This window comes from Thyridium curvatum (assembly GCF_004353045.1).
Source record: "Thyridium curvatum strain D216 chromosome Unknown NODE_125_length_70029_cov_65.485989, whole genome shotgun sequence".
Taxonomy (NCBI): Eukaryota; Fungi; Ascomycota; class Sordariomycetes; order Thyridiales; family Thyridiaceae; genus Thyridium; species Thyridium curvatum.
In genome coordinates this window covers 1849-16321 of record NW_022156880.1, presented here as the reverse complement: position 1 = coordinate 16321, position 14473 = coordinate 1849, and the positions used below count along the sequence as shown (strand labels likewise).

The following is a 14473-nucleotide window of genomic DNA, read 5'->3' as shown; positions in this document are numbered from 1 at the left end:
TCGCTCCCGGTGGCACACCGTTTATTTCGTCGCCTAATTCGCATTCGCATCAAACTTCAAGCTTCGAAACCGCACTCGAAGTAGGGCGGCTGCGGGACCCAGGAGCCCCTAGGAACGAGTTAGTTCTCGAGGTTGGAGGGGGAGGGGGTCCATCCAGGCTTCGCATTCGTACAGTGGTCTGTCTAGGTGTGTAAAACAGGTGTGTAAAGTGGTGCCTGTGTATGTACGTACACGTTCATGACAGGAGAGTTACAGTAGCGAGGTACCCTGTACGGGAATAAATTAGCTCTTGTCTTGTCTCCGGAGGTGGTGGGGACGCTCGAATTTCCCGATCACTCCATCTACCATCGACCAGACAAGCAGAAGCGTATTTTGCGGGAACAGATTGGGGCCCTAAGCAATTAGGTAGACCTCACGGTGAGATTCTGGGAGAGTCTGTGAGGTAAATGCGCGTACGTACCAGCTTGACACACCCGTCAGTGCCTCTCTTGCAAAGAGCCCAAAGGAGGTGCGGGACCCATGGACATGGGACAGAAAACGGCTGGTGTGCCAAGACAAAGAGCCACCAGGGGGAAGGGGACTTGGTGACCCGGCCCATCCATCCTCAACTTCTTCAAGGAAGCGTGCAGCAGGGATCTGCTCGCTGGGATGGGATGGGTATGGGCGGCACGACCAGTGCACGCAGCACGCCCTTCAAGTCTCGTAGCAGCTTCGTACAGGCGCCGGAGACTTTAGAAGTTTCCGCCTGTCAAAATCCTTCCGCCCAGTCGCAGAGTTTGCTAACCCCCATTGAGGAACGCGGAGGGTGGTGAACGGCTCGGGCTCGCTCTGTATCTCGCATTCTTCGTGAAAGTGCATGATTTGGAATGCCTCCGTTAATGTCTCCGCTGATGATGGCCAACTTGGATTTGTCAAAGCATGAGCCGCCCCGTCTCTGCCCCCGTCTCGAGCCTGATAGAGTCATCACTCTAACCCCGTCCATGGTTTTTGTTATCTTGCTTACTATTGACGGTCCGGATCCGGGGTAAGTCATGTCGGCCGCGAAGAAGCAAGGAGCGCTTGCTGTCCGTTTCGAGCAGGTTTGCGCGTCGAGGACAACGATGTAACCGGCCTTAGTGGGTGCTTGGGGGCCGGAAACACTGCACTTGCTGCTCCAGAGTTGCACCGTTTCCGCGCCTACCTATACGCCCACATCCTCGTACCAGTCTAGTAGAGCACCTTGCTTTTGGGTCCAATTCCAATTCACTGCTTTCTCGGCAGGCAGACGAGGTGCGCAGTGCAATGAGCTGTCGTTCGAGCTGTCTCTGCACTTGGAGCAAAAAAAGGGCCGAAAGCAAAGCCAACCCCAGAAATAGAGCCAAATGAGGGGGGAGCAGTGAGCATACACACCATCTTCTTGCGTTTTGACAGCTCCCGGCCCGCCCATTCGTCCAACACGATGCGCTCCATCCCAAAGGCATGGCGCTGGTTCTGGTTCTCCACCCCCCTTGGGTACCTTGTCCTCGTCGTCATCAGCACTCTACTGATATGGCCGGGATTCGAACCATTTTGTCCTTTTTCATTCTCCATAAATCCGAATACCTCGATGAAGGTTAGCAGGGATTCTTGTCATGGATACTTGCTCAGCCTGCGTGGGGAACGCCCACCGGCTATTCCACAAGCAGGTAACCGGTGAGCATCTACACTCAATCTTGAGAAAATGACAAGTGACGGACGACCAGGTGGGTAGCTATGGGAGTCGGCGAGCTGTGTTGGGTAACGTCCCCACAATATGCCATTACGAGGAGGTGCAGGCCGGCGAAGTTTTGCGAGGTTCGGCAAAGTGTTCGCCGTGCGAGGGAGCAACTTTCTCGTGCGGTTTGGCGAAAACCGCTTCGACCAGAGTTTTGCTCCCCTGATGGCGATGAAATGTTTGTTTCGGTTTTGTCGGCGCTTCAACCGATCCCAGCGCATGTCAGTCAGCACTGTCTCAGACCCGGCAGTGCTCCTTTAGCGGCCGTTACCACCTCAGCCCTACTGTCGGATGCAGAACACCGCGTGTGCGTGCGTGAGACGGGTCAGCCCTAAGGAACTCTCGACTGCGTCCAGTAGCAAGACCAGTGGTGATCCGGGGACCCGGGTGGGTTTGGCAGTTGGGTCAACCTGACTGTTGGGTAGCCACCCTGTTCTATGTTGCCAAGACTCCTCATCTCAAATCGATCTCTCAGGATGAGCTGTCAGACACACTGGTCATATCATTCTTCTCCTTGCTTGCTTTCAGGAGGAATAAGGATGAGCACGTCTGGACCGGCTTGCTCGGCATTGTAGGAGCAGGGGCGCACAGGAACAGGAAAAAAGTCAGCTGTCGCCGCCGTCCGGCTCATATGAGTGGTCATATAGTGGAGGGAGCTTAGGATGATGATCGCCTTGTCACCCAGAAGGGAATCCTCCTTCCCTTCCGCCCTTCGCTCTGATTGCGAGAGCCGGAGTTCATGAATCTGTCCGTGGGTCGGCCTATCTTACTCTCCGAAGGGGAAGGAAAGGGGTTGGGCGGTATGGCAACCCGACCGTACATACATACAACGGGGTGTGGCACTCTGTCAGAGAACCCTGGTAGCAGAATCCGTCCCGGGGCTGCTCTACAATACCATTGGCCATTCGAGCAGATCACCAATGTCATGCAGCAACGGAGCGAAAGCCGCTTGGCTTGAGCTCACGAATCGTTTGTCCTGTGGGTCGGTCAAGAGAGTGTGAGAACCTTAAGCCGTTTGTCGGTTTCGCAACACGCCAGGGAGGCGTCGCCCCGATCAAGCCATGCGCTACCCTTGTAAGCTCATCATCCCCCGTCCGAGTAGCTCGAGCCTGTTCTTTGTGTCCACGGCCCGCCGTTGGGGTCCCAACGGAACGGGTGGTCAGCCCAATATGAGGGTGCTGTGATCAACGTTGAAGATACCACCTGCAGCTTCCAATCGGGTGAGAGAACGTTGACCGTTGCGTCAAATGACGCGGGATCAGATGCCAGGGATTTCAATCCTGCTTACCGGTGAAGGACACAAGAGGGGGTTGTGAGCGTGTTGCCATGTTATGCCAACGGGAGCATAGGTAACCAAGTGACAGGACCGGTAACGCAGCCTCGACGAGATGAACTTCATTTCCAGGGGTCTGTGATCGTCCAACTGGGAATCTTATCCATCCAGGGGCAACCTTGATGTCTGTCTGCAACGAACGTGTATCATGCATGCTTGTAAAGGAAGAGTGTTGGCGTTGAAGGAGTCGTTTGCCGGTAGACGAGTGTCACCGTACAGTTAGTTAGTTAAGGGGGGCTGCAGAAGAGACGAAGGATCAGTGTGCTGTACATACATCGTGGGCTGCGTATGAAACAACCGCGCTGTGTTCACAACATGCCTGATGCTGGTGGCTGTAAGGAGCTCCGACCGAGACACGGGCGGTAAAAGTGGCCCTCGTAGCCGGGTGTTGGCCCTGCTGCGACCACTCAATCTTCTTCCCCGGTAAGGCTGTCTCCACTGGGCGGCCGCCGCTAACTTCAGGGATTGGGGATGTCATTGCGTGTTTGCGGAGATAGCAGGCCTGGAGGAGACGAGTCGTCGGTTCCTCATCTCCCAGACGCGGCTGAATCAATGGGGACCTCTCCTTGTTGTCCTGTGTGCACACTGCACGGTGGCAGTCGAGGCATGCATGATTCAGGGGGCATTCCTTCGTCCGGCAGTTGCATTGACTCTTGAGAGATTTAATCTCCTTGACATGTGCTCGTCCCTAAGTGCCGTCCGTCGTGCGGGTTTTCCCATGCAAGTGTGATTGATGGTGTGAATGTGGGCAGCGGGAGAAAGAAGGCTAGCGGCGATTGCAAAAGGCCGCAATCAAGGGATGGATGGATGGGTGAGGACTCAGGAGGGTTAGTGCGTGGTGTTTTGGGAGCAAAGAGATGGATGGATGGATGCACCTGCCAATAGCACAGGGCTGAGCCAAAAATAGGCCACTGGCAGCTATAGCGTTCTTGGAAAGGGCGTCCGTTGGCGGGCTGTTCTGCACGTGGCTGCCCCTCGACCACCCAGTCCAGGCGAAGGTGACCCGACTTTCCGGCTATCCTGGCCCTTACAAGGCCAATCCCAGGTCGATTATTGTACCTACTTGCACTGGCGAAATTTGAGTTTCCCAGTCGGCCTTCCTGTGAATGCGAGGCCCGCTAGTTATCTCGTTCATCTCGTTCACGGTCAGGTCGGCTGGGACCCTGACTAGACTTAGAGTTGAGACCCCCGGCTGCAATGCCAATCTCTTTGAGGATCCCCGACAGACCCCGGATCCAGGGCGGCCGCAAGTGCCGTAGGATTCATCTTGTTTTGTGGATAACTACCTAGGTTGGTGTTGAATGTGCTGGCTGGTGCATGTTTGTTGGTTGGAAGTGTTGTTGGGTGCGTTGTGCACTGCGCTACGTTGGGTGTGCCAGGGATTGGCGTGGGCCCCAGAAGGGCCAGAAGGGGGTCCCTTGTGTGGTTTTCCATTGGCAGGGCCATTCTCGAAGGATCTCGTCTGGTGCCTCTTTCTGGAAGGTCTGAGCCCTGTAATTTTCTTGCCTTGTGAGCTCAAGCAAATCAATCGACCATCCCAGGGATCCCGGCATTTTGTCACAGGGCAACTCCCCGGGTGGATTTGGATTTTGGACCTCTGTAGGCAAAAGCAGGATCGATTTAGTTAAAAACGGTGGCCCGGGAAATGGAGCATTATGCTCACAAAGTTCAGTGCCCCCCTACTCCGTACCTTATATCACAATCTGTTTCGTGAGTTTACGGGTCCTGCGGAGCCCCATTGAACTGCTCGTAGGGAAAGAGGCAAGCGCTTGCGATATGGTATACCAGAGACCGCAAAGACAAAAAGATTTCCACCACCACGGCTGCTAGCAGAGTTGGTTTCGGATCAGACTTGGTGATCCTTTTGGGGTTTTTGAGTTCAGGCCTGAAAACACGATGTGACGGGGCCAGCAAAGTACACTGTATCTACTAGCGAAGAACCTATCAAATCAACGCATAGATAATGGTTGTGAGCGTGTTGAGGGCGTAAAAGAAAAGACTGGTGTAAGTGGGCGGCGGTAGTGCAATCCTTCAAGGGGCATGTCGAACAGCTTGGCATTCAGGAACCGACACATTGGCGTAGCAAACCTGTCCAGGCGCCTGGGCTCGTGCCATTCTTGCATCAATTGATCTCGTCTCGTCATCGAAACCCCTGCTGGTGCTCCGCCGGTCTGTCTGCCTGTGGTCCAAGTCTGAAACGCAAAAGACGAGTAGCAGCCTAGCAGGGACAAGCAGGACGGTGTTTTGCCAGAATGAGCCTGAATTGGGATGCAGGCTTTAGCTCGGGCGCGCGAACCGTCCTATGGTAGACGACGGGCACTGACGAGCAAGCTGCATTCGTACCCCCCCTAAAAGGAAGTCGGACCGCGAAGCTCGCAAGTGTCTCGCTCTTGTCCTGGAAGAGCAAAGGCCAGATGGGGATAAGAGCTGCCGGCGCGTTTGATGAGGAGCCGCCTAGCGCTTAGCGCTATTAACGGGACGCCATTAAGGCTCAAACGGGCGGAGTCACGGACTGATTGGCCAGATCGCGTGCACCCGAGCGAACATCACTGGATCCCACAGCCCTATGGGTCCCGTGCGCCTGGACCCAAGCAACCGCTCCAAGCTGGGAAGGTTACCTTGGGACCCTCCCTCGATTGAGTGCTGCTGCCTCCACCGTAATGGACGATCGATGAATAATCAGCAGCAAGGTTTGGCAGGCCGTGGGGGAGAGGGGAGAGGGGAGAGCATCGAGTTGAATCACCACCGTCGTCTCGAGACTACCTACTTACCCTAGTAGTTCTTGGTTCTTGGTGGCTGTCGGATTTATCAGCATCGGAGCGGGAGAGTGGGGGAGTAAATTCCAAAACAGACCGACTGCTCGAACTACCTTGACCTACCTAGGTACCTCTATCGCATCACTATTACTAGCAACGATATCACGGACACCTACCTGACTTTGCTTGACTTGCTCGACATGCAGCGAAGAGGGTGGTGACCTGGGCGCTTGCAGGTGCTCGTGAGCGGGCGGGAATCGTTGTTAACGTCCTGTAAACTCCGGACCCGGGCTAGTTTGTAGTGGACGTAGGCAGAAGAGTTCTACGGAGTAGGTGTGTGGTCGTGGTGGGTGGTGTGCTAGGGAGAGCTGTGTGGAGGACTTGGAAGCTTCTCTTTGCTCTGCTGCGGCTTGTCCCACCTGCCAGAAATATCCCCCCACTGATCTGGTGTCGCAGCAAAGAGACAAGAACAGAAATGGGCAAATTTGTTCTAATTTTGCCCACAGCCATCACACGCGCACACACCCCTTCGCAACTGCTGTTGCTGCGGTTTCTGGCTGCGCCCGCTCATTGGCTCTTTTCCGGGGGCCATCTTCCACCGTTTCCTGTCCCCTGGTGGCTTCGCAGCGCCGTTCAGGTTCGCTCTCGCTCCCGCTCAAAGCGCAACCGTTTTCTCAGGCACGGCACACACCCTCTCTCACACACACACCCACCACACCCCCATTCCCCTTCTCCACGCCCTTTTCCCTACCAATGTACCGAGTCCAGGCACGGTACCTAGTCGGGCTTGTCCACCCACCTCCAATTCCTCTCTCCGTCTCTTTTCCCGTACGATCTGCTGGTCTGCTGCAGCCCAGTCAGTGTACCTCGCAGGGGAACCGCGTGCATACAGGATCGCTCGTCGTCTGTTCGAGGCATTGCTTGTAGCATGAGGTCCCCAGCTGCGAAAGAAGGACCTCCGCCCTCTCCTCCTCCTTCACTCACCCCAACGTTGCATTACCCACTCGTCCCCGATTTGAAAAGGCTGGGCTGGCTGGCTGGCTGGCTGGCTGGCTTGCTGGTACGAGGACCGTACCCAAGGTACCTACTCGACGGGCTGCGGCCCTCTGGGTCAATCACTGACCACGACCTGCATCCGCCAGCCCTGCCCGCAGTGGATCACGCTCGCATCTGGTCCCAAAACGCTCGCAGCTCTTCTCCAGCGAGGTGGGCTCGCGGTACTTCCCAGCATGTACCTCGCTCGAGTACCCTCCACACACTACCTACCTACACTACACTACCTGGCCTTACAGCCAGGCTGCAGAAACGCCAACCAGGGACACGCACCACGGGACGGTGGAGTGGATGGAACAGCACCCATCCCAAATATCACCGGCCGCCAATCCTTGCAAGGATCTGTCGACTTCCTTGGTGGGTGGTGGGCTGCAGGCGGTGCCGACGCTGGGCTGCTTCCCCTGCTCTCCCCCCATGACATGGGACTTAGAACGAGGGGAGGGGTGTGTGTTGCGCGAGAGCAGCCCAGGGACCTCCATCGAGTACATAACTTGGGACCAAGCCTGCTCCTCCAGCTTCTCGACGAAGTGTCGACTCTTGACATATTTAACAAGGCCTCCCTCCCCATCGATCTCATACCCTCCCACCAGTCTCCTTTGGTTTTCACCAATCTTGCTTCACAATACCAGATCTCTTCCTCCAACAAGTCACTTGTTGATACACTCCCACTCCAACACCATCACGCCTCGCTTGTCCTCGTAGCTTGCTTGTTACCTGGACCAGACCTCACCTTGCTGCCCTCCACCTCTCGCGGGCAGACGAGCTCAGCCATACCGCTCATAGACGTAAACCCCAAACTAGCTTTCATACACACACACACATACACACACACACACACACAATGTTCACCACACAACATCAATACGCCTCGTACGCGGCGCCACCGCCCGCACCCAGGCAGTTTGCGAACCACGGCACCAGCTCCGCCTTCAGCGCCTCTGCCAACCCGGATGAGGACTGGACCAAGATCTCCGATCTTGCCGAGCGCCGGAGGATACAAAACCGCATTGCTCAGCGCAACTACCGTAAGTATTTACTTCCCCCAGAGCTGTAGTGCTGCTTGGTTCCCCCAGCTCAGGACTAATCGGCCGTTTGTGTAACAGGCAAGAAGCTCAAGCGCCGCCTGGAAGACCTTGAGAGGCGTGCTGGCACCTCGGACGGGGCTTCTTCCAACGAGGGTAGCGAGAAGCCCGCAAGCTCCAGCAAGAGCAGTTCCAAGTCAAAATCGCAATCTTCCCCAAAGAAGCAGCAGCAGCAGCAGCAGCAGGCACAGGCGCAACAGCAGACCATCATCCAGCCGCCCAAGCCCATGCCCCAAAGCAGCCAATTCACCCCGCCAATGCACCCCGATGACGAGCTCATCTTCCAGTCCTCCTACGACACCCGGGACCGCACGCAATCTCCTCCCCTCTTCTACTCTGCATACCCGCCGCCCGAGGAGATGATGATCCCGGCCTCGTACGGCACTGCCGCCCCCAGCTACCGGCCCATGCCGACCGAGTCGTACGGAGACTGGACCACTGGCGCCGTCCCCGTCACCCTGCCCTCCATGACGCACTTCAGCGACGCCATCAAGCGCGAGAGCGCCTACCCCGGAGAGGACGCCATGGCGCCCTACATGAACTACGGGTACATGCCCGGCATGGATATCAACGCGCCCACGCCGTACGACAACTCGAACCCTCATGTGAGTTCCTTGCGCCGCCACCATTCCCACCCTGCTCCTGCTGCACCTACTCCTGTTTCCTTTCGTCCTTGAGAAACCGCGAGAAAGTAGAAGAAGAGCAAGAGAAGAGCGAGCGTCTGACCGCCGACAGACTCCTCCCCTGTCACACTCCTTCGACCACTCGGCCGCCTGCTCCGAGTCGGGGTACGAGTATCCCACCACGCCGCTGTCGATGCCTGGCTCTCCGGGCATGATGCAGCCTCAGCATTAGAGAGAGGGGCGTTGTTTTTTTTTCCCTAAGTGTCCAGTCACTACTACACCTAGAGGGTCACGAGATCATGGAAGAAACTTTCTTTGTATTATGGGCAATGGCGCGCGGACGGAGCGATATTCTGGGCTTTTTCTCCAGCAGTGTTTCATGGGGGGACATATATACACTGTCGCGATATGACTTGGGGGCATTCATACGTTGGGCTCTGCTTCTTGTTCTCATCCTTGGGTCGGTTTTTTTTTTTCTTTTTTTTTGTCTGCCGCCTGTTTTTTTTTTCTTCCGAGGGAGTTCTGCGGCGCAAGGGATATCTCTACTTCTGGCTGTATCAGGATCGAAGTGCTCGTCTCCTGGTGCTCTCTATTGTCGCCTCGCCCTCGTCCACTGACGAGGGCACGACGCTTGACAATTCTTCAGAGCATGGTTGGTGCACACACAAAGACGGGAGGCATTGGTTACGACGGGGGGGGTTTTAGATCATGTCTGCTTGGGAAACACCAGTTACATGCTTGCTTCTGAAGAAGGAAAGCGAAATATGAAAACAAACGAATTTTATTTTATTTTCTAAACACAATCTTGGTATATGACTTTGTCTTTTGTTTCCGCAGCCCGCGTGATAAGGCGCAAGACGATGGTGATGATGATGATGATGACCAACTTGCCTGCCCTATGGCCGTTGATCAGAGTCTAGACTCGGCACCCAGAATAAGAATCTCACCCGTGGCGCGCCATGCCGTCGTACTACTGCGCCTCTGCCCTCCAGGGAACCATGGGTCAGACCGCTGGGGTTCCCAACGGTCCAGCATGCATTTTCGTCTCTTCTCTCCTCTCCTCTCACTCCTCCCTCCCTCTCTCTCCCTCTCTTTCTCTCTGCCAGCCCAGGCGAACCAAGGCTACCTGGCTAGCATTGCCCCTCCCCTCTCCTTCAACTAGTTACCTACACGTCATCAACAAAACTGCAGACAGCTGATCAGCCCATGAATGCGGCCCCCCGGCGTTAAGGGCAAACCTCGAGGCCGACGGCCCGGCTAGCAATGCCCACTTTACGGGTCCGAAAGAGCTTTCGCGGCTAGGTAACGCCAAAGCAAGGAAGGATGAGGCTAGCTGGACCGGCAAGAAACTGGCCTCCTCTACCCCACCTCTCTCCCAGAGGAGCGCTATCATTGCATCCGCCGATCCTATCAGTCTCTGATTTCAGTTATCGGACTTCCTTTCCTCCTCTTTTCTTTTTGCTAGGGCTTTTCTGGATCGAGTCACCCCGGGGAAACCAGAGAGGACGGGACTGCCCCCCCCCCCCCCCCCCTCTTCTCCCATGCTGGCGTCGAACAAAAAAGGTCTCCTTCAAACCTGATCCTGCTGGAACGCCGGAGAAGGCCAAAGGATTCAGGGATGGCCCCTTGATGCAAAGAACAGGTCTTCTGGCAGATGGAGTGACCTTGCACCATGCCCGAATAGGCCAAACAGACGAGTTCCCACAACGCGTTCCCTCGACGGAGCCCGGCCATTGTGAGCTAGCGCCGAAAGGAGCAATTCCAGGTATTCCCGCTTCACAACCCCCGAGACACTACTCCAACGACTACTTGCAGGGGAGCCCATCTCGGGTCCGAGGACCTACCTCACTACCAGGTGGATGCTTGCTCGAGTGTCTGCCTATTCTTCTTTCTCTCCGATCATAGTATATAAAACGGGAAGACTAAGAAGCAGTGTCCGCGTTACGGGAGCACGCACATCTGTACTTGTAGATGAGTATCTGTCTCTTCTTCTTCTTTTTTCGCATCTTGACCGGGTCTCCACCAGATCTTTGCCCTCTTTTGTGTTCCAAGGCCGACGAGGGTCCCCCCCCCCCTCCCCCATCACCATTCATCAACCCATATTGACCCCATAACATACCCAGCAGGATGGTGCTACCTAGAGACCCCGAGCTCTCTCGAGCTGTGCCTTGCGGGTACCCAGCCAAGGATGGCGGGGACCAACTCCGCCAGACCTATCTCATTTTGCTCGTTGCTTTTTTGGCTTGTTGGACCATGCTCAAAAAGGGCAAGAAAGTTCAGGCAACCGCCATGGCACACAGGAGGTTTCATTTTACCTTGTCCTCTGCCCTACGGGGTCCGGCGATGGGAGACAGCAGCAGCAGCAGCAGCAGCAAAAAAGCAGTTCCCTCCGCCGTGACCTCCGGGCCAAGCATCTCCTTGCAGTACCTGACCCCCGGCCGAGCACAAGAGCATGGCATGGCATCTCTCAATCTGCTCGAGTAAATCTAGGGCCTTGCAAGGATCAGGGAAAAAAAAAAAAAAACGTGCTTCCTCCGTGAGAAAGGGGAAAAGAGGGGAGAGATGGATGAGAAAGAGTCATTGGCTAGCTCTGCCTCCTGTCTGGGTCCTGTCCTTGTTGCAGTGCAGGACCCAGGAACCACACCCCAAGTGGGAAAGGTGTACGACCGAGTATTATTCCCGCGCGGGAACTTCTTTTTTTTTTGCTTTGACAGACAGGCACGTACGTACGTACGTACACTGTTCCCCCTTTCGCTCGGCCGATTCGTCGTGTAATTTTTCGTCCGAGCGTATATGCATGAGAGAGTGAGTGTAAGGTAGTTTCCTCGGCGCATCTCCTTCGGTGTGTTTCCCCTTTTTCCTGTCTAATAAAGGGGGGGGGGCCTGGGGGGCACGACCAAAACATGAGATGTTGGGGACAAGCAACAAGCGGGAGAGGCTTTGTGTTACGCAAGGTGCAACGGAGGTGCGCGCCAAATCGGGGGAGGACAGGACAGAGAGTGAGTTGGTCTCTTCCTCGTCGTCGTATGTCGTATCTGTATGTTGTCGCGGGCGGGAAGAGAAGACTGCGCCGCTTATTTGCGTCTACGCCATAGGGCACTTAACCGCCCGGCCGTCCTCCCCCCAAGGTTGCAAAGAAGGATATGCCGGTTACTACCTACTACTGGCCAACCTACCACCCCTCCCCTCCCCCCGTTCCAATCAATCCCTTGGAAGGTTATCGCGTTTGCCTAAAGTACGCACTCTCTCCGCCTCTTTTGGTGTAACGCGAATGGCGATTGATAACTGCAAAGCCGCGGCGGTGGCGCTGTTCTGGCAAGAGAGGCAAACAGACAGCAGGCAGTTGCTTTTAACAAAGTAACTACAAACACCAGAATAGCCCATGCCATATTTGTGTCCATGCAATTGTGGCAGAAGGGGAGGAGGCTTGGCTTGGCTTGGCTTGGCTTGCTACCTATCCTTCGGGGAGCTCTCCCAAGGCTCGGACTCGAACCCACCACCCGCCAGTGTGGAGTACCTTGGGAAGAGGAGACGAGAGAGAGAGAGCGAGAACCGGGCGAGAAACAGACGAGGAAGGAAGCGTGACAACGCAGCAGCAGCCAGCAGGGCATGGGCATGGGGAGGGGGCCGCAGGGGTCCAACGAGGCCAAGCAAAGGTCCCCAAGGTCCTTTGGGGGCCAAGAATGCCGGGGGGCGGACAAGGGTGCGGTTCCCTCGGATGGCAATACCTAATTTGCCTTAAGCTTCTGATTCGAGTTCGAAACTCGGGAAAGATTGCCATCTCTTCAGTACCTTGGGAATGGCGCGCAAGGACCTAACTACATAGGATGATGGGATGGAAGGGCAAGGGTGGTTAACTAGTTAGTTGTAGCATCTTTTGACGCCTTGGCCCCGCCCCCCCCCGCCCCCCCCCCCCCCCCCAGTCCTCTCTCCCCTCGTCGCTCTCTGTTCGCAACAAACTCGGCCCCCCCCCCATCCAGCAGCAGCTCTCCCAGCTCGCTCTGGCGTTCGCCTACTGAAACAACGCCCACTGCAACCCAATCGGTCCCGAGTGACGCGCGCCCGAGAGGATCACCCCCCTTCGGTTCCTGATTGCCTAGCTAGGTGCCATGTGCGAAATCCTGCCCCGGGCGAAGAGAGGGGTGCTGCTGGTGCATGCGATGCGGCCTTGAGCACTCTTACCAGGTGTTTCCTCCGAGACGGGAGACCGCCGGACGGGGGCCTGCGGTCTGCGGAGACGGAGCTCTAGGGCGGGCTGTCTGTTCCCTCGAAGGTGCAGAAAACTTGCGACCCGTCTGTCCGCGCGTCTCGCGGGCCTGCGGACCACATCGGGTAGGGCATGCCGCGCTTGGCAATCGGCAGCCCAGCAGGACGATCTCTCCTTTCTCCAATCCTCAGCTAGGTACCAGCACTACCTACATATGTATGAACGGAGATTTTGAGAGAGAAGAAAGTGCAAAGGATGATAGGTGCAGGAACGGGCAAAAGGCGGGCGAGCTCCTCCTCGTCCTGGGACCCGTTCCCCCCATTGTTCACCAAGACGGGAGCGTGATCTGATCTAGTTAATTATCACGATGCTCCACGGCCGTCCTGCCGGAATAGGAAAATGAGAATTGGGCTGAGCATGGTAGATGGTGAAGCGGACTGAACACTCGTCCCGCTTGGATGCGCGTGCTAGTCGAGTGGACGCGGCATCCAGCGCAGCACTCGCTTGAACAAGATACCTTCTTCCTTGCATGGGTAGAAGAACAAGCTGCTAGTAGGAGGCAATGACATGACATTTTTACCTTTGTGGTAGCTTACCTGCCTAGTCTCAAGACAGGAACTGACTTTACGAGGACAGTCCAGCTACGTCATGAGGGACTTTCGACAAAAGTCGGTGGGTATGCAAGTGCAGAGTTGCCCATACATCCTTTCTTCACTTCCCCCCCCCTCCCCCCTGCCGAAGCGACGAGCCGGCCGGGACAAGGCCCAAACAGGTATACGAAATGAACGGAGGGCTGGAGACTGTCAAAAAGAGGATTCGAAGGGTGACACAGCATGGAAGAAGGACTTGGACCGGAAGGTGTCGAGAGAAAAAAAGAAGCTGAAGAAAACGGTTGAGGTCTGTGGATTGAGCCTATGAGAGGTGAGAGGGGGCAGAATGGACGACCTCCAAAAATAGGTTTCATGGAGGTTGCAAGTAACAACAAGCAGCAGCAACAGGGGCACCACTACCACCACCGCGCTGTCTTGTTTTAGTGCAGGTGCGGTAGGGCTGCGCCTAGCGCGAGGGCGCGGCACAGCACTCTGATCTTCTCCCCTCCAGCTGTCTGTGTGGTGCGATTGGGTCCGGGGCTAGTTAGTCTTCGGCGCCTGGTCTTTCCCCAACAGGGAGTGTGTATGCGGTTGCTTCTCACTTCGAACTCCAATCCACTCAGGCCCGGCGGAATGACCTCATGATACATCTGCCCATCTCGGCTTATCGCGTCCACCTCAACACAGCACGAGCATCTTGTATCCCCATTCGGGAAAGTCTTCCATATCGGCGATACCCCCCCCCAAGAGAGGTTCCAGGCGGCCGGTAGTTCGTTGCCCATCGTCGATCAATTCCGTGCTGCCGCCGCCATTGCCAGATAGGGACCCAGTTCCCGCGGAGGCTTTCGTTCTGCGCTGTCTCCTGCACCGGGCAGCAAACCCTCTCCCGGCAGCCAGGCCGAAGAAGGATCAGGCAGGGTGGAGGCAACGGGCCAGGAGGAAGAGGCCCCGGAGCAAGGCTGGTGGTTTGCTGTTTCACCGTCTCAGAGAGCGAGAGAAGCCACCCCTCACAAGAGGATTGCGCATCTCCCGGTGCAACCACACGGGACATATACCGAGTGTGGCTTTTTCCCGGCATCTGGGAATCCTTCCAAGCC

At 56.1% G+C, this 14473-nt stretch overlaps 1 protein-coding gene across 1 annotated transcript; it reads left to right on the top strand.

The window, feature by feature from the left end:
- Nucleotides 1-7715: 7715 nt before the first annotated feature.
- On the top strand, nt 7716-8811 carry E0L32_011932 (uncharacterized protein; the record flags this gene model as incomplete). Its single annotated transcript, XM_031134716.1, has 3 exons — nt 7716-7899; nt 7978-8561; nt 8692-8811. The coding sequence occupies 3 exons, from the start codon at nt 7716-7718 to the stop codon at nt 8809-8811; spliced, it is 888 nt and encodes a 295-aa protein (XP_030999696.1).
- Between the last annotated feature and the right edge of the window lie 5662 nt (nt 8812-14473).